This window comes from Kryptolebias marmoratus, linkage group LG1 (assembly GCF_001649575.2).
Source record: "Kryptolebias marmoratus isolate JLee-2015 linkage group LG1, ASM164957v2, whole genome shotgun sequence".
Lineage (NCBI taxonomy): Eukaryota > Metazoa > Chordata > Actinopteri > Cyprinodontiformes > Rivulidae > Kryptolebias > Kryptolebias marmoratus.
In genome coordinates this window covers 1587698-1608530 of record NC_051430.1, presented here as the reverse complement: position 1 = coordinate 1608530, position 20833 = coordinate 1587698, and the positions used below count along the sequence as shown (strand labels likewise).

The window sequence follows — 20833 nt, the reverse complement described above, 5'->3', positions numbered from 1 at the left end:
TAAAATAAGGGCAAGAACTGAATGAGTAACAAGAATGACTGGTGACACATGGAGACAATGGAAACAAACGGAACGCAAGAGATTTTAAAAATATAACAAAATGTAAAAAATAACAAAAAACAAAATAAAACAAAAAACTGAGGACAAGAATGACTTGTGACACAGGGAAACAATGTAAACAAACTAAACAAACTTCTATCTCGCCCTATTTGTTCCACATGGGCGGTTGCACTTTTACTTCAAGCTCAGGTCCTCTACCAGAGGCCCGAGAGCTTGAGGGTTTTATGCAGTATCTTAGCTGTTCCTAGGACTACACTCTTCTGGACAGAGATCTCTTCCAGTTTGGGGGTCACAGCACTGAGTTCTCCAATGACCGCTGGCACCACTATTTCCTCTTTCAGCCCTTGGCATTTCTTGAGCTTCTCATGTTCCTTCTTCCTGATGTTATAGTCGCTTTATCCACTGCTACATCCACCATCACTGCTGTCTTCTGTATCTTATCTACCACCACAATGTCTGGTGGTTAGCCATCATCTGTTTGTCAGTCTGTATCTGGAAGTCCCACAGTATCTTAGACCTACCATTCTCCACCACCCTTAGTGGAACCTCACATTTCGACTGTGGGACTTCCGGTCCATATTCAGTACAGATGTTTGTGTACACTATTCCAGCCACTTGATTATGGCGTTCCATGTATGCTTTGCCTGCCTGCATCTTACATCCTGCTATTATGTACCGGACTGTCTCAGGAGCAGCTTTACACAGCCTGCATCTTGTTTCCTGCCTGGTAAGATAGCTCCCCGCCTCTATTGCTCTTGTGCTGAGGACCTGCTTTTGTGCAGCTATGATTAGTGCTTCTGTGCTGTCCGTCAGTGCAGCCCTCTCTAGCTACTGGTAGGATTTGTTAATATCAACCATTTCCTTGTTCAGTCCCATGCAGAACAGCAGTGGTGACAAAGCATTGCTTTAGTATATGCCGCATTTGATGCTGATTTGTGCAACTGAATTGGCCTCTTGAGTTGTCTTCCACATTCCCATTGGGTCCTCAATGAAGCTTCTTAGTTGTGCTGTTGATGTTGTACAGTTTTGAGCATGTGTGAGGCATTGAGTCATAGGCTTTCCTGTAGTCAATCCAGGCCGTGCACAAGTTTGTGTGTTTGGTTTTACAGTCTCAAGCAACAGTTCTGTTGACTAGTAGCTGGTGCTTGGCTCCCCTGATGTTGGTGCCAATTCCCTTCTGTGCTTCGCTCAGGTATTGACCCATGTGCCTATTCATCTTATCAGCTATGATGCCTGACAGGAACTTCCATATTATACAGACGCAGATGATTGGCCAGTAGTTGGACGGAGTTGCCCCTTTCTGGAGGTGATTTCATGATTAATATTGTCTGGCCTTGGGTCAACCACTCAGGGTGGGCCCTTTTCAGCTCATTTATTTGTCCTGCTTCATGGAGAGCAGTCAGTTTCTTCAGCCAGAAGGTTTGGATCATGTCAGGTCCCGGTGCAGTCCAGCTTTTCATTCCTGAGACTCTGTCTTGGATGCCTGCCACTGTTATAGTTACTGTTTTTTGCTCTAGGATATTGGTGTGTTCAGATCTTAGATCCTGAAGCCGTGGGACATTATTTTTGTGTGATGCCAACATTAACCCAGTGAGGAGCATGGGTAGTGCATCACTAGAAGACAGTTAATCATGCCAGCTCCACCCCTATATTCCTCAGGCATGCTTCTGGGGTGTTAAGAACCAATGGTCCAATCACTTTGTAAGGCTGATAAGGGAGCACATAATTCTCTAGAGGCATAAGTGCATCATTTTGACTAAATAAATAGTGGACATGCTTTCTGTTTTAATATTGCCTAAAAGTACTATATAGCCAAGCATTTATCTATGGGGCCAAGGTCACCACTGGTCTCTTCCTGGCCCCAGCTTAACTTGTGGTGGCCATGCTCAACCCTGGTGGTGTACACCCTGGGTGAGGAAGGCCATCAAGAAGAAAGAGTCCTACTGAGCCTTGTTAGCTTTCAGAAGCAGCTGGGGTGCATCGGTGGGCCAACTAAGCTGCAGCTTTAGCTGTTGCAGAGGCAAAAGCTCAGGTATGGGAAGAGTTCAGTGATACCTTGGATAGAGACTCTCAACTAGCTCAAACAAGATTCTCCAATGTGTGCCTCTTCAGTGTATGAATGGAGTTGAAAGCACTGCTTAGACTCAATAGAATCATTTATTTAGATTAGCTTTGTAGAGATGTAGTAGAGTGCTGTATGAATGTGTGTGTGAATGGGTAAATGTGAATTGTGTTGTAAAGCACTTTGAGTAGCCTGGTTGGCTGAAAGGTGCCATATAAGTACAGTCTTATATAGCAGTCTTATACTATATGTATTTACCATCCTGGCAAACAGTCAGGCAGCTGAGGATGAAGAAGCAGCACTTTACCAACACTGTGTGTAGTGGAGGTGGGGTGTTGTTGATCTCAATCAGTGATGTTGTCAGACGGTGGAAGAAATATTTTGAGGACCGTTTCAATTCCACCAGCATGTTTTACATGGAGGAGGCTAAGTCTGGGGACTTTAGGGTGGGTCCATCCATAATCAGGGCTGAGGTTGATGAGCTAGTTAAATTGGTAAACGACAGAAGGGCTTGGGGTGGACCTGATTCACCCAAGTTCCTCAAGGCTGGGCTATCATGGTTGATGCACTTTTGCAACACTGCATGGACATGGTAAATGGCTTGGTAAATGGCTTGCACGTATATAGCGCTTTATCTAGTCCAAGGACCCCAAAGCACTTTACACTACAATCATTCACCCATTCACCCACACATTTACACACTGATGGTGGTGAGCTACATTGTTGATGCACAATGTAGCGGGCTGACAGAAGTGAGGCTGCCATCACACCGGCGCCACCGAAGTGTGAAGTGTCTTGCCCAAGGACACAACGCTCTGGCCGAACCAGCAACCCTCTGATCACAAGACAAACCCCTACCTCCTGAGCCACTGCCGCCCCACATAGGCGCAGTGCCACTTGAATGGCAGACTAGGGTGGTGGTTCCCCTTTTCAAGAAGGGGGGCTGGTGGGTGTGTTCCATTTACAGGGGAATCACACTCCTTAACCTCCCTGGTAAGGTCTATTTAGGAGTGCTGGAGAAGTGAGTCTGGTCAGTGGTTGAATCTCAGATTCAGGAGGAACATTGTGGGTTTTGTCCTGGCGGTGGAATACTGGGGCATGGGAGTTTGCCCAACCAATCTACATGTGTTTTGTGGACTTAGAGAAGGAATTCAACCATGCTGTCTGAGGTACTATGTGGTGGGTGCTTTGAAAGTATGTGATTGGAGGTCCACCTCTATGGGCCATTCAGTCTCTAAGCAAATAATGCGAGAGTCGGATTTGCAGTGCTAATAGAAAGTCTGACCTCTTCAGGATGAGAGTCAGACTCTACCAGGATTGTTCTTTACCAATGATTCTGTTCATAACATGGACAAAATTTCCCAGTGCAACCAGGGGACAGAAGGTGTTCATTATGATGGCTTTAGGGTTCCGTCTCTGCCGTTTGCAGATGATGTAGTCCTGTTGGTGTCATTGTGCCGTGAACTAGAGCCCTCACTGGAGCAGTATGCAGCCAAGTGTGAAGCAGCTCGGATGAAGATCAGCACCTTCCAATCTGAGGCCATCGTCCTCAGTCAGAAAAGGATGGACTGCCCTCACTGGGTATACACACATGTGCACACTTAAAAAAATATTTAATTCATGTGAAATTTAACAACTGATCTGGGTCCAAATAATACTTCATTCAGGTAAGGTTCCAGATCATGGGTCCAGACCACATTTGCCTCCCCTACTCCTGACTTTTACTTTTTGTATGCTCCATTAGTGCTACTGTGTCCTCATTTCAGTTCATTTTACATTATTTTGTATTCTGAAAGAAACATTTTAGAGAATTACCTCATTTTCAGATGCCCAGTCACTACATATCAGCAGCAGCTCAGCAAGACCCAGAGCAATTATCAGGTTCTTATGGACAGTGGTGCGGTCGGACTTTGGGACTCTACACACACAAAACAGAACTCAGTACGTGAGTGAAGGTCACACTAGTACAGGATTTTATCAAAAAACATTTCATTGCAGTGATGCTCACACATCTACAGATTTATGAAATAATTTTCACCCTTGATGCTTTCACAGAAAATTCTGTGATCTTTGTGACTCACCCCACAGCAACGAAGAGGATGAAGGTGAAGAGGAGGCCACACAGAGACACTCCACAGCCAATTAACGTCAGAACCTGCAGAGCTTTTTCATTCTCTGTGCTCCTCTGACACAAAAATGCACACACAGAGTATATAGAGTATAAATAGCTCCACATATTGTTGATAAAAGCCCACACAAAAATCCATAATTATTACTTGATAGCAAAATATTACCTGTGCTTCATAGACCTGCAGCAGCAATGCAAAATTAGTTGTGTGGTTGCAGTAGCACACAGTGTGTTCATAATGTTTGGACACTATCTCACAGCCTTTAGTATTCCACCACCCACCAGCCTCAGGGCTAGTTGGACACAAAGAACAGATACTTACAGATCTACATAAACGCAATGCACAGAAATAAAATACTTGCATACTAGCATGTGTTCCACTACTGCATCTTTACAGAGTAATATTTAAATTCTTAATTAATAATATATATACTTTACATGATTCTCATTACTACTTACTTGAGATTAAAATCCCAGAAGGCACACACTGGATTGTACACAGTATCAACGGATTGCTGTTGGACATACAGAATTTATGATAAATATGATATTAATCTTACAAAAATGTGTATTTGAAAAAAGACAACAGATCTTAGACATTTCGTTGACCTGTACTCTGTGCAAGAGCTGAAAATGAACTGCCATGCTAACTGGTTGGTTGTCTCCCAGCACAGTGGTAGATATGATAGAGGAGCCCAGAATGGTGCCCAGATACCTAGAAGTGTACAAACAATTGTACATCAGTATATATCATAATCAACATCAACATCATCATCATAACCTAATAAAAGAGCAAAGTTCCAATCAAAAATATTATTTAGATATAACATTATTTTAGATTTAAACTAAAGACCTAGCTTTTCTTGTTTTTGCTGCTGCTTTTCAGACCTAAGTTTTAAACTAGGATCATCTTATGTTGAGAAGTGACAGAGTTGCACCCGTGTGGGTCAAATTTTGTAAATGATGTTAGGCGTGGTCTCTTGTAATATTTTGAGATCTTGCAAGAAAATTAGTTAAGAATGACCTGCCCTTGGCCTATTTTTGTGTGTACATCTCGCAAAGCTGTATTCTAGGCTGTGCACATTATTTTGTTGTTCACCTATGCCAGGGGTGTCAAATGCCAGGCCTCAAGGGCCACCGTCCTGCAAGGTTTAGGTTTTCCTGCTCCAACACACCTGATTCAAATGTTTTAATTACTTCCTCACCAAATCAGCAAGTTCCTTCAGAAGCACGTTCACAAGTCGTTCATTTAAACCAGGTGTTTTAAAGCAGGAATACATCTAAAACATGTTCCTCGGCCTCCGAGCAACACAGTTTGATACATGTGACCTATGCCCACATTGTACTTGCCTAAACCCGCTTTGTCCCCACCTTGGCAGCTGACCCCATGTTTATGATTGAATCTACTGGATTACACTTTGGAAATGAAGATACTCAACATGGAACCCCTGTCTTCTGTCACTGAGTCTGAAGGGTCCTTAGGAGAGCTATAACAGGAGAGCTGTAACTTTCGCCCAAACTGTTGTCCCTCTTTGTCTGAACAAAATCTGCCATTGCCAACTATGGACAACTATTGACAACTATGTGAAAATGCTGTTTATTCTCTACAGCTCAGCATTCAATACCATAGTCCTCCTTACACTGTTTATGAAGATGAAAGCATTGATTCTGACTAGCACACTGTGGAACTGGATCCTAAACCTCCTAACTGGACCCATGTGGCTTGGTAGGGAAAACCACTTTCAAGTATCTTCCTATCAGCACAGGTGCTCCATAAGGCTGTGTCCTGAATTCCTATCCTTCTCCATCTACACCCACAACTGCCAGTCCTCTGATAGCTCCACTTCCATCATCATGCTAAAGATCAATGGTAAACTTGTATACAAAGTCATTTCCTTCAAATACCTTTGCAAAAAAAAAAAAAAAATGCATTCACAACACAAATGAACTCTCGGACATGTTCAAAATTCTAGTAACAAAACTACTAGCCTTTGTGACGCACACAAGGAAATCGAGAGCCCCTGCAAATGTTTTGAGACAATTTAGAGACTCCCTCATAGATGTTGTTTCTAAATTATTCTCCAACAGTCACAGCTCAGTGAGATACTGGCTTAAACTGGCCCTAGGTAAGAATGTAAAGGTGGTATCTCACTGAGCTGCAACTAGTTGGTAAGCAGCTTTTATGAGAAAGTCTCTAGAATGTCTTGCAACATTTGTCAGTCCTGTTGCTTGAGATTCGAACAATAAATTTTCTCTCAAAATAGTCAGAATCAACATGTACATCTGGAACCTGCCTAAATTGCATCATGGGAATGTGTCCAACCCTTGTCTTTATTTTGACACCTGCATAGGAGCTCTCTTCTGACAGAAAACATGTCCAGTTCTAATAAGAACATTGATAATAAATAATAAATATTAGAAAAACTGGTCTTCTTTTTAAAAAAAGTATTCCAGTAGATTAAATCATAAATTTGGGGGTGGCTACTAAGGTCGGTACAAAAAGAGCTGAGGTGGGTATGATGTGAACAGTGAAATAATGTGCATGGCCAAGAATGCAGTTTTGCAAGCCATGCACACAAAACTAGGTTGTGTTTTTTAAAAGCTGGCTATTTAAAACACAACTATATGGCTCACTTGACACTTTGTGCACAAACACCTAAAATTCAGTAAGGCTGCAAAGGAAAATTCACCTATTTATTCACAATTTTCCCACTATTTTCAGTCACCAACTTGTCTCCACCTGTGCCCTGCAAAGGATATCAAGGGGGTAAAGAAAAAAAAAGATGAATGGATATCCCGCTAAACCACCTGTGTACTATGATATTTTTGAAGACTCAGTACATGGGTTAGGCCAATTACATCCAACCACAACTTAAATAAATTTGTTGAAACAAACTGTTTAAAAGTCAGTGCTGTCCCCTACCATACAGTACAGATGAGAAAAAAATGTCTGGAATAAAAATGATTCTCTCTGCCAATTGGACTTTTCAACATGAGGTTGTTTTCTGTTTAGCAGCCCATCAACAAATGATTTTCAGATTGAATTACAATATTTCCATTTCTGCTTGTGCTTAAATGTTACCTCTGACTGCCATCAGTGACAGTAGGCTCCATCGTGATGTTCTCCTCTGCATTGAAAAGAGGTTGTAGAGAGCCATACCAAGTGTTGACCAAGGTGAGCTTATAGAAACCTGAACATTTAAAACAACGATTAAATGTTTTTTGTTCCTCTCTTTTCAGCTTTCATCAGTCACAGCAAACAATACCAAGAAATATGCCTTTTAATAAAAAATATGAATCGTTCACAATGAGAAGATGTAAGGAATCTTGACAATGCTCCTCCTCTGCACTTTACTGTGGGCGCTCAGGTGCGCAAGTAGCAGAATATTGACAGCTCTGTTGCTGCAACGTCCTTTGCTTTCACTTAACTCAAAATAAATAATTGTAGAATAAGCAAATGAGAGAAGGTGATGGCTTTTTGTAACAGTTGTTTTACCATTGTTATGGAGATCCTGTATCTTCTGATGTGGTACTGAGATGCAGTCTAGACTAGTGTGTTTTTCTGTTCTAGGACCACAGAAGTTCAATATTTTGAATCTCTCCTCCAGCTTCTGGTGATGTACCTCAAGTTCTAAAAAAAGGCAACACAGTAAAAAAGCAAAATTTCAGAGCTAATTTTCAATTTTACACAAAATATCAAGAGTGAGTCTAATTTTTTGTAATACAAAAAGTAAAATATTTTCATAAAGTGCACAATCATAGCGATGCAATTTATCTTGATGAAAATTGTTATAAACATAGTTAAGATAAAACATCAAGATCACACTTACTGCAAAACCCATTTTACTTTCTCATTTTGCATTTATTGAAAAAAAATCACAATTCTGTTTGCTTCCCCTTTTTTCCCCTCACCTGACATTTTCTATAGACAAACTTCCAAAAAATGGCAAAGACCCAATTTTTAAAAAATATCCAGAGGTGAAATTACGTTACCATGGTAACTTTAACATGTTTCTGCAGAAATGGTAGGAGCCTACTCTTTCTAACAAAACTGATATAATTCATTAAAATTGGTTGGTTTCCTTGCAAAGGCCCAAACTTTAAGCATAGTCCAGAATCAGGTTGAGGATGAGGCTTTAAGAAGGCCATTTCAGAAACTTAATATTAGCCTGTTTAATCCAAACTGAAATTAGTTTTGATGTGTTTGGGATCATAGTCCTGTAGGAACACACCAATTGTGTCTAAGTTTCAAATAACCAGCTGCTTTAAAGTGAAGGTAGAGACCAGGTAGTTCTGTTTTGTAAATATTTCCCCCACTTTGTGCAATGCCCTAGTATGATAGCATTTGTAACAGAGGCTTTTTTCATAGTTGGCACCCTCTCAGTCCATTGTGATGTAAAACTGGCTTCACCATGGAAAGTAACATGAGTGTTATACAATTTCCAGTTTGTTGAGCCTTAGTGGTTCCTGAGTTGTTCCCAAACTGATGGTGACCTTTTTGGTCTTCTTCCATAATGTGTTAAAGTGGTAGAACATTTTAATAACTTTACTTAGTACAATAGTTTTAACAAATGATCTTGGAATTTAAAGTTGTTGCAAAAGACTTTTCCAACATGTGGCATTCAGTAGTTTTCCTTTTTACATCTTCACTAAGTTCCACATTTCCATTGTTCTGAGTATGAATCAAAACAATAAATGCTGTCAAAACAAGTCAATTTTATGCTGACAAAAATGAACTACCAGCTGCAGTCAATCATGATTACCAATGAAAAGTTAATAGGCCTTAGCCTTGTTAAGTTAAAAGACTTTGTAGTAGATTTAGGAGCAGCTGACAGTCATATTGCAAAAAATCGGTCCTATTGCAAAAAAACATGGAAAGTGACATCTCATGGATTTTAATGAAACTGGGTGTGTGAATAGTACTTGGCTAGTGTAAATCTTTCCCAAAATATTTTGGCATAATATTAAGTGGTTGCCATGGTATCCAGCCGTGTGTTTTGGGGGCAAATGCGCCTCAAATTCAGCAAGTTAATAAGACCAAAAATGGCACTTTTCAATGCGTAGAAAAAACACTATATATGCTTTTTAAATATTTTTTAAACACTGTTTTGTGAAGAAACATATCTCTTCTTTGTGTTTTTGAACATTATGTGCCTTTGGAACAGATATTTTATGAAATACGAATTTTTAAAATAAGGTCCTATTTCGAGCTCTCAAATTAGTTAAAAAACACGTTTCACTAAAAAATTAAATTGTCGGAGTTTGGACCTAATCGATGACTTCATATTCAATAGATATTAAGAAAAATAGTGTATTTTCTTATATGTGTAAAAAAATTTAATTGACCTTTTTGAAAATGCCCCAATAAAGGGGGTGGAAACTTGAGAATTTGATGCATTCTAGAGTGGTTTTTGTCATTGAAACGGTTCAACGAAATATTTACCGCCACGTGTTGTCATAACAACAGCGTATGCACTGGAAGTTTCAACCATAGAAAACGACTTTCAATTGACTCAAAGTATTATCGTAAGTATATTAAGTAATTTATACTGAAATGATTGCTTCATATAGTTGATTTGCAACCGTTTTTTATGTAACAATCATTGTGGTTGCATAAGAACAACTAGAGCTGCAATGTGAAATACGTTTTTTTCTCGAGACCAGTTATCATGATTTATTAGAATTTTCTTGTTTCAGAATCAGATTCATTTGGACTCACCCACAGATACTAAAGAATCTGTGAACTCGGCACAATGAGCTGCTCATTTGCCGTGATCCCAGGACTTTTTCCACCCATCGATTGTGGTAGCAGTTCAAGAGAATCTGAAACTGTTTTGCCACTGAACGATTGCAAAGACATGTTCACAGTCATCTGCAATCCACCTGTACAATTGTTTATACATATATTCCTCCTTTGTAAACCATGAACCGCAGCATGGTGACTTGCTCTTGACTTTGTCATTGTGACCTGCAGTCATCTTGTACGTGCAAGTGTCCATATTTCAATAGTTCGTGAGTTATCGTGCACTTATCACTAGATATTGATTTGTATAGGTTTATTTGAAATTTAGGTGGTAGTTACTTGTTAGTGTCTCACCTTGGCAGCACTAACTGTGGAGTGTGTAAATTAAACCATTTTTACAGTTTTTGTAAAATCTTTGTACCCTGATAATAAAAATTGAGTGTAGGCCTCTGCCACATATAGGTATTGCCATAGAATTGCAATAACTTTTTTTTTTTTCATGGGTCACTCTATAAATGATATATGATGACGAAATCAGACCCTCCAGGATTTCACGATGTTGCGATCGCAACTATTAACGCAAAATCAAGCAAATCCCGTGAAATCGCAACTTTTTGCAACTTTGTCCAAAACACTGCGACTTTCCCGCAACTTTAACCCCAAATAACTCACAAAGAAGATATGTGACATCACATCCTGTTAACATCAGAATGCCAGGAGCATGGAGAAGCAGCGACCGAAGCCAAAATGTGCGCTAATGCTTCACATTTGCCCACAAAGATTACAGCAAAGGACCGCGCAAAATACCACAGCGAAGTTAGTTTTAAATTGAATATTTGCGCTCCGCAGAGGTAGCGGCGTCTAGCTCACGGCTGACCCGAAACAGGAACGCTAATATCCAATATCCAACTTAAAACTAACTTCACTGCGGTCGCAAACCAGTTTCCTCCCCAGCTGCACGAGAGTGGGGGGGAAACTGTTTTGCACGTCCTGCAGTGTAATCATCGAATATAAACGCATCGACAAACACTTTGTGTCTGCAAAACATGTGAGGAGAGCTGCAGACGAGGGACAATCTAGAAATGGTCATGAATGTCAGTTTATAAGCTATCAAAGTTCTCAAATAAAGCACCTTTTGATAATGTCAATGTTAGTTGGTAATTATCTTACAAAACTAGTAAGTATTTTTGGTTTATAAATTAAAAGTTATGTTTTTTTATGGATTTTAGTAAAAAAAAAAATTGCAACTTTTTATCGCAACTTTTAGGGAAAATGCCCTGCGAAATCAGGCATTTTAGCCCGCGACAATCACAAAAAATGCCCACAAAATCCTGAAGAGACTGCAAAATGATGGGTTGATCCTAACATTCTGGAAGATTTTTTCAAAAAAGCCATTTTCACAATATTTACTGAAATTTGCATTTCAGCCAAATATGGTGAGATGTATGTGACACATATTGGTATTGAAACTAAATTGCAATAAATTTTTAAAATGCTATAATGGACTACAGGGGTCACTCTACAAATGACATATGATGACAAGATGATGGGTTGATCCTCACATTCTGGAAGATCTTTTCAAAAAAGCCATTTTTACAGTTTCTTCATATTTTACCAATATTGGAATTTGGGCTAATACTTAATTGCTTCCAGATTATCCATGGGTATGGGTCAATTAACTTTTTTTCCATAAATGTGTAGCTTAGGAATCCATCTTTCATATTTATGCCAGTATAATGGCCTACCTTGGTCCCAATTCTGGCAGTAGAACAAGGAATATTGCCATTTTTTGGAATTTTCCAAACTTGTAAAATTTAAATAAAGTTACTCTTCTAAAACGTGAATAGTGCCTTTACACTTAAATAGTACATATATATGTTAGACCTCTTTTGAAAATATAAAGTTTCCAGATTTCAGTGATATGTATCATTAATATATAGGTCTAGCAAATCTATCTCTAATTTGCACATGAAAAGTGCTAAAAATGCGAACGTGTGAGACACCAAAAATGCTGATTTACGCAATTTTTCAGCCTAGCTCGTTTCCATGGCAACCAAAGTAATATTTTTGAAAATACTTTGGGATGTGCCATTTTATACCTAAATATGCATGTGTGAAAAGTTTTATTAAGATCCGCCAACCTCGACTTTCCACCCCATGACTGATTTTCTCTGTCGGCTGCTCTTAAAGCCACTTTTTAAATTAAAGGCCTAGCATTCCTTGAAGGAATTCTTTTTGCCTACCGAGTTTTACAACAAAGACAAAGGTCATCTTATGTTGGGAAATGACAGAGTTGTAGATGTTTTTATTAAACCTTTAAAAAAACATCATAAAATGAGTCAGGTAAATCAGCATCCTGAAAAGACATCAAAATTTGATGGTATCTTGACTTATAATAAAAATCAAAATGAAATCTGCAGCTAATAACTTAGAATTATTTTTTAAATAAGTAAGTGAGGCTTTTTGCTGGTCTTACACCACATTTTGACTTCGTTGGTGAGTGAATATTATACCTTTTTAAAAGGTCACCTGTTACATAATTACGTTTCTGTGGTTTCTAAAGCTTCTTAATGATGGCCCTAGATCCTGGGTCAGATGTATCACCTTTTTCAACAAAATTCCTGTGCTAAATTTTCATATTTCATACTCACTGATGTTGGGTCTGTGAATGGTCAGGTGGTCAGTCTCTGCTGTCAAACAAGGGCTCAAGTGGGTCACCATTTGGTCAATGCTCTTGACAACATCCATGGGTCCGTTCACTACCTAAAATCCACAGAGCAGCAGTGTGTCAGCATCAGCAGCACTCATCCACTCTGCCCTGCTCCACACATTCATCAAAGCTAAGGACACTTCAAAATTACCATTGATTGCCACACAATAAAAAAATGCTTTCAGTTCTGTTAACTGTTTGCTAGAGTCTACACAGATTAGCTGAGGAGACCTCAACAGATAGCTCAATAATGCATGCCTCATAGATGTTGCCATTGTTCACTTAAAAAAACCCACACACACATTCTGATTTCAGCGTGCCCATCTCTGAACCAAGCCTTGGAGACAGAGCTGGGAGCAGAGTGCAGGAGGCTTGTGGATGAGTGCAGCAGCGTTTTTTTAGAGTGCTTCTCATCCATTGAGTCTGCGTTGAGGTGGCCTTGGAGCTCTAAGAGGCTGGGTGTGTGTTGTGTGTGTGTGTAGGGGGGGCATAGAGCCGAGAGAAACACTACTCTTCACATAAGGTAATCGTTGTACGGGTCTATATACACACATCAATAGTGCAGAGACAGAAGTGATAAAACAAATAAAAGAAGCAATATACAATCAGTGAATTGAATTACATGAAAATTTTCTGTCAAAAACTAGAGTAAAAACTGAATGATTGAGTAATGTCACAGGCAGATTTGAATTAATTGCTTCTCCTATTCATTGTTCCAGCTTTAGTTCTGTATTTTAAGAAGAATACTGTCACCTAGTGGTTTAAAGTTAAAATAACACAACTCTCCCTGGCAGAATGTCTACTATTAAGCTGAGCAGATGCAGAGCTACATTTGAACCATACAATGGTCTACCAAACAGGAATGCAACATATTATCTACTAATACTTTTATACTTAGCCTTTCTGAGTATGGATTCTATATCAGGGTTCTATTTTTGCAAAATTACAGTTGATAGCCCTAAATGCAAAAAAACATATTTGAAACAGAAAATTTCTGAAGAAATTTTGAAGGGTGCTGTTGCAGTTACAGTCAAATGTTCCAACATTAACTTTGTAATGATTTTTGATCAGAAAAAATGCCTACAACTTGATGTTTAAACTGTTAAAATATAATTTAAGTCTGTTTAAGCTCAGCTGTACATTCTCTGCATTCTTGAGAGATTTAAGAAAAAAACGTAAACCCAATAGCAGTGAGAGATACACTGGGTTATAGAAAACAAAAATGCCTCTGTTTTGAGGTATGTTTTGAATAAGAAGAGTTTGTTTGCAAAGGTTTTGAAATTTTAGACAATTCAAAAGTTAGTATGTAAATGGTAAACGGAATGTTATATAGTCTGCTTATAGAGCACCTTTGTAAGCGACCAGGCCATTTAAAATGCTTTACAACACAATCTGCCCTCATATACCCATCCACATTCAGATTCATACCGCATTCTCCTACATCTCTACAAAGCTAACCTGAATAAATCATTCTACAGAGTCTAATCAGTGGTTTAAACTCCATTCATATACAGATGGGACACACATTGGAGGCGATGAGGGGTTTAGTGTCTTGCCCAGGGAGACTTCGACATGTGATTGGTAATGTGACATTATCCCACTCAAAGTTTAACTTTCTGTGGTAAAATCTATAAATACAAAACTTAAAGTGTGATTATGTAAAAATCATAAGAGATATTAGTGACAGTTTATTTATTTATTTATTAGTTTGAATGATGTTTCTATTGTAAAATTCTGTATGAAATACAGAGTTCTAAATAGGGCTGTGTTTACTCTAGGTGTTTGGACAAAATCCCACTGATCAAAATTGTTTTTTGGGAGGGTTTTTTGTGCAGCTTTTTTTATTTTTCTTTTAAATTTTTACTACTTTGTACAACTTACCACAACGAAAATTAATAACACACTATTCTTAATTGAGCTGCAGTTTTGATATATAATTTGCTTGTTTTATTACAGAGCTGTGCAACTAGAGACATAATTATTTACATTTAACAAAATAGTAAGAAGGATGATTATATAATGTTTGTGCTGAATGAACCCAGAATGCAGACTCATGTTGAGTTGAAAAAAAACCCCAACTGATTCATTAAAAAAAAAGGAAAAGAAAAGGCTGACGTGGCAGCAAACAAAAACAAAACTAACTAAACAAACACAAGGAGGATGAAACAAGGGCTTGACAATGGCATGAACAAAACAGATAAACAACAAGATGGGGAAGAACATGAAGCAGAGACAAAACTGAATGCAAAATGAATGAACCAGCAAGTAGTGAAAGCTAAAAAACGGATTATAAAAGGCATAGGCTGATAAGGGAGTAGACACAGGTGACTGATCAGTAAATTGGGACAGGTGAAAGTGGGCATGACAGGCTGATTGGAGGAAAACTGAGCTGAGGGCAGGTGAATAGTGACACAGGAAACACATGAGAAAACTAATCGCACAACAACAAAACAGAATTACAAAAATGATGAAAACACAGAACACAAGAGTGACAACATGACATCAAATACAAAAAAACAACAACCTCAAATCATAACAGCTTCAATGCTTATTGGTACCTTTAATCATATACATATATGTAATGAATAACTGCAGAGATTTTCAGCTAATATATCATGCAGTTGGTTGTACATCAGTGTTTTCATACTTGCAAACGTTCCAATCATTTAAATATTCTCTGATTATTTTGTACAGCACTTACAAGAGCTCTGTTTAGCTCCTTATTGTTTTGCAGATTCTTGTCAAATGATTTTCTTGTTTCCTCTTTAAAGTTTTTAAATTTAAAGTTTTATCAAAACATAAAGAGGCACTCTATTTATTCTACATGACAAGATTAGTTTGTTCCTAACAAACAGTGCGACTTTGAGGCACTCACCAGGTAGGCAGGGGGTCCCTGCATTTATGAAGTTTTGGGAACTCTTTATAGAGCTGCACTGAGCTAGAAGAACAACAAAAATGAGGCTATAGTAAACTACTTTGTTTATTATGTGCTACCTCCTTGATGGCCTGCCACTTGAGGGTATTTTCTTCACTGATGATGCTGTTGGCCACACTTATGAAGTGCTGACTGAGCTCCTGGATGTTGTCATGACTGCTGTTTTCAGCATAGGCAAGCAGCTCTGAGGGGATGTCAGAGGTCAATGACAGCAGCTGAATCAGTGACACCATGTCCGATGGCTCCAGTCCCTCCTGCTGCGTTTCTTCTAGGGCTTGGAGTGAGACATTGAGCAGGACTGAGGCCTGGGCCAGGCTGTTTAGGCCTGATGGCTGCTGACCTAAAACTGGCTGAGAGGAGAAAAATATGCTGAATTCAGCACAACAACAAGTCCTCATTTTATCACATTTCCAAATATTCAAAAACTAAAGTAAAAAAACTAAACATAATACTGAATGAAAAGCAAAACTTCAATGATTTTAGCCAACATTTTGTGTAGTATTTTTCATTTTTCAATGTATCATGTTCAGTTGTACATTTCATTTCTGTTACAGCAGCTTCAAATGTAAAATTCATATTTTTAACGTTTTTGAAAAAGCTCTTTGTGTTCTTTATCTCAAGTAGACAAGGAAAAAGATCAATTGTAATTTCAAATACATACAGTAACTTTTTGCTCTTTGAGTTAATTAGGCATTTTAATGTGCTATATCTTATCAAATCAGCATAAAGTCACTTTATATAAAGGTTTTTTCACAGCAAAACCCAAAGTTGTTAACTGCAGTTGGCTGATGTAAGACAAACAGATGACAACAGATAGAAGTAAATGTTATAGGTTAATATGTAGTGGTTTCTACCTGGCTCTTGTTGGAAAGCTTCATCAGTTGGTGCATAAAAGCAGTGGGATGGGAGCTCTGAGATTCTCTCATCTCCTTCATCCTCAGAAATCGTTCTGGATCAAAAATAATATCAAGTCTGTTTTAGTTATGCATATTTTTATGATTTGCCTGTGTGTGTACATTTGTCTGTCACAAAAATAGCTTATGAACCTCGAAGAGAATGTTTTTGAACCTCTAAGACACACATGTCAAACTCCATTCCTTGGGGGCCATTCTCCATCATGTTTTAGATGTGTTTTTGCTTTAAAACACCTGGTTTAAATCTATGACTTTTGGATGTGCTTCTTGAGAACCTCATGATTTGGTGAGGAGGTAATTAACCATTTGACTCAGGTGTGTTGTGGAAAAATCTAAAACTTCTAGGACAGTGGCCCTTGAGAGCTGGAGTTGGACACCCCTGCTCTGAGAGAATAATTATTGGATGTACATCTACAGCTGATTAACCTTTGGAGTCAACCTGATTCAATATGGTGGCCACAGTTAAGGAACCTTAGAAAACACAAAAAATGACTACAACTCAGTCAGTTTTACATCGAGTTAAAACTTGGTGTAGTAGTAGCTCAGAGTCATTCCCAACACAAACACTGAGGAATATTAGGTTACCTGAGATATTTGCTTAAAATTTTCACATTAACTGTTTATGTTAACTCAGTTTGTCTGTTAGCAAAGTATCTCATTCTTCACTGGATTAATTTTTATTAAACTTTAGTTTGAAGAAATTGTTTGATGTACATATACACATCAGCCTCTGATTATTTGATGAAAATGGGGAGGTATTTGTGTCTACATAAGGGGAAGCAATGGCACAACTTACAGTGTATTTAGTTGCACCATGCTTTAATGTAAGAAACCAGGGTTCAAATACTGTTATAATTATATAATATTATATACTGTTGGCGGTCTGATCCTTGGCTACAGAAGCTGGCTGTTGGGACATGGAATGTCACCTCTCTGGTGGGGAAGGAGCCTGAGCTGGTGTGTGAGGTTGACAGGTTCCAGCTAGAAATAGTCGGGCTCACCTCAACGCACGGTTCTGGCTTCGGAACCAGTCTCCTTGACAGGGGTTGGACACTCTTTCACTCTGGAGTTGTCCCTGGTGAGAGGCGCCGAGCAGGAGTGGGCATACTTGTTGCCCCCCATCTTGGTGCCTGTACGTTGGGGTTTACCCCGGTGAACGAGAGTGTAGCCTCCCTCCGCCTACGTGTGGGGGGACGGGTCCTGACTGTTGTTTGCGCTTACGCGCCAAACAGCAGTTCAGATTACCCACCCTTTTTGGAGTCCTTGGAGGGGTTACTGGAGAGTGCCCCTCCTGGGAACTCCCTTGTTCTGCTTGGGGGATTTCAACGCTCACGTGGGCAATGACAGTGAGACCTGGAGGGGTGTGGTTGGGAGGAACGGCCCCCCTGATCTGAACCAGAGCGGTGTTCTGTTGCTGGACTTCTGTGCTTGTCGTGGATTGTCCTTAACAAACACCATGTTCAAACATAAGGGTGTCCATATGTGCTCTTGGCACCAGGACACCCTAGGTCGCAGTTCAAATATNACTTTGTTGTTGTTTCATCTGATCTGCGGCCGCATGTTTTGGACACTCGGGTGAAGAGAGGGGCGGAGCTGTCAACTGACCACTACCTGGTGGTGAGTTGCCTCCGATGATGGGGGAGGATGCCGGTCAGACCTGGCAGGCCCAAACGTATTGTGAGGGTCTGTTGGGAACGTCTGGCAGAGTCTCCTGTTAGGCGGAGCTTTAACTCCCACCTCCGGCAGAACTTTGAACATGTTCCGGGGGAGGAGGGGGACATTGAGCCCGGGCTTTGAACCCGCTGGTGGACACCGGCAGTGAGGGATGCTATCAGGCTGAAAAAGGAGTCTTATCAGACCTTTTTGGCCTGTGGGACTCCAGAAGCAGCTGACGGGTACCGGCAGTCCAAGCAGCATGCAGCTCGGATGGTCGCTCAGGCAAAAACTTGGGCATGGAAGGAGTTTGGAGAGGCCATGGAGAAAGACTTCCGTATGGCTTCGAGGCGATTCTGGTCCACCATACGGCGTCTCAAGAGGGGAAAGCAATTCAGCACCAACACTGTTTATAGTGGGGGTGGTGTGCTGCTGACCTCGACTCGGGATGTCATGGGTCGGTGGGCGGAATACTTCGAAGACCTCCTCAATCCCTCGGGCACGTCTTCCATTCAGGAGGCAGAGCCAGGGGACTTTGGATCGGGCTCTCCAATTTCCGATGCTGAGGTCACTGAGGTGGTTAAAAAGCTCCTCGTGGCAGGGCTCCGGGGGTGGATGAGATTTGCCCGGAGTACCTTAAGGCTCTGGATGTTGTAGGGTTGTTTTGGTAACACGATTCTGCAATATTGCGCGGACATCGGGGGCAGTTCCCTTGGATTGGCAGACCGGGGTGGTGGTCCCCTTATTCAAAAAGGGTGACCGGAGAGTGTGTTCTAACTATAGATGGATCACACTCTTAAGCCTCCCTGGTAAGGTCTATTCAGGGGTTCTGGAGAGGAGAGTCCGTCGGATAGTCGAACCTCGGATTCAGGAAGAGCAGTGTGGTTTCCGTCCTGGTCATGGAACACTGGACCAGCTCTATACCCTCAGCAGGATCCTTGAGGGTGCATGGGAGCTCGCCCAACCAGTCTACATGTGTTTTGTGGTCTTGGAGAAGGCATTTGACAGTGTCCCTCGGGGAATCCTGTGGGGGCTACTCCGGGAGTATGGGGTACCGGGCCCTTTGATACGGGCTGTTAGGTCCCTATATGACCGGTGTCAGAGCTTGGTCTGCATTGCCGGCAGTAAGTCGGACTTGTTTCCAGTGAGAGTTGGACTCCGCCAAGGTTGCCCTTTGTCACCGATTCTGTTCATAACGTTTATGGACAAAATTTCTTGGCGCAGCCAAGGTGTAGAGGGAATCCGTTTTGGTGACCTTAGGATTGCGTCTCTGCTTTTTGCAGATGATGTGGTCCTACTTGCCATGATCTACAGCTTTCGCTAGAGCAGTTTGCAGCCGAGTGCAAAGCGGCTGGGATGAGGATCAGTCTGCAGTGAAGCGGGAACTGTACTGGTCTGTCGTGGTGAAGAGAGAGCTGAGTCAAAAGGCGAACCTCTCGATTTACCGGTCGTTCTACGTTCCTACCCTCATCTATGGTCACGAGCTTTGGGTAGTGACTGAAAGAACAAGATCGTGCATACAAGCAGCTGAAATGAGTTTTCTTCGCAGGGTGTCTGGGCTCTCTTTTAGAGATAGGGTGAGAAGCTCAGTCATCCGGGAGGGACTCAGAGTAGAGCCGTTGCTTCTCCACGTCGAGAGGAGCCAGTTGAGGTGGCTCGGGTATCTGGTTAGGATGCCTCCCTGGTGAGGTGTTCCGGGCACGTCCCACCGGGAGGAGGCCCAGAGGAAGACCCAGGACACGCTGGAGGGACTATGTTTCTCTGCTGGCCTGGGAATGCCTTGGGATTTGCCCCGGAGGAGCTTGCCCAAGTGGCTGGGGAGAGGGAAGTCTGGGTCTCCCTGCTTGGGCTGCTACCCCCGCGACCCGACCCCGGATAAGCGGAAGAAGATGGATGGATGGATATAAATATATATATATATATATATATATATATATATATATATATATATATATATAAAAAATTTATTTAAAAGAAAGAAAAATTACCCCATTTCCCCTATTTTTTTATTTTCTTTTTTCACATGGACGGTTCAAGGGCTGGTCCTTTGCCAGAGGCCTGGGAGATTGAAGGTTCTGTGCAGTATCATAACTGTTCCTAGGACTGTACTTCCACAAGTTTGTCTTCACCCAAATCAGGAGATGCTGCTGCCCCCTTTGCTTCCCCCTCCCACCTTTCTGTTTCTAGAAGTCAAGTGAAGAGGCAGCTGGAGAGACTGAACCGGAACAAGGCTGCAGGTCCAGATGGTGTCAGCCCCAGAGTCCTGAAGGCCTATGCAGAACAGCTCTGTGGGATTCTGCAACACCTCTTCAACCTTAGCTTGACTCAAGAGAAGGTACCACTGTTGTGGAAGACATCCTGTCTGGTTCCAGTACCAAAGAAAACTCACCCCTCAGTCATCAATGACTACAGACCTGTTGCCCTGACATCCCACATCATGAAGGTCCTGGAGAGACTCCTGTTAGCCCACCTGAATAAGCAAACCAGCACATATCAGGACCCCCTTCAGTTTGCTTATCGCCGTGGAGTTGGAGTTGAAGATGCCATCATACACCTGCTTCAACAAACCCACTGTCATCTGGACAAAGCAGGCAGCACTGTGAGGATCATGTTCTTTGATTTCTCCAG

At 40.9% G+C, this 20833-nt stretch overlaps 1 protein-coding gene across 2 annotated transcripts in view; it reads right to left on the bottom strand.

The window, feature by feature from the left end:
• adgrd2 (adhesion G protein-coupled receptor D2) overlaps positions 1-20833 on the bottom strand; it is a 105258-nt gene that overhangs the window by 67294 nt on the left and 17131 nt on the right. For both annotated transcript variants that reach the window (XM_037978469.1, XM_017432974.3), the window contains exons 6-15: positions 16493-16587; positions 15698-15988; positions 12645-12756; positions 7747-7881; positions 7333-7441; positions 4860-4965; positions 4710-4765; positions 4417-4543; positions 4204-4307; positions 3938-4040 (exon numbers count right to left, since the gene is read on the bottom strand). In XM_037978469.1, the coding sequence (XP_037834397.1) occupies positions 3938-4040; positions 4204-4307; positions 4417-4543; positions 4710-4765; positions 4860-4965; positions 7333-7441; positions 7747-7881; positions 12645-12756; positions 15698-15988; positions 16493-16587 (1238 nt within the window). The remainder of the gene's footprint in view (positions 1-3937; positions 4041-4203; positions 4308-4416; positions 4544-4709; positions 4766-4859; positions 4966-7332; positions 7442-7746; positions 7882-12644; positions 12757-15697; positions 15989-16492; positions 16588-20833) is intronic.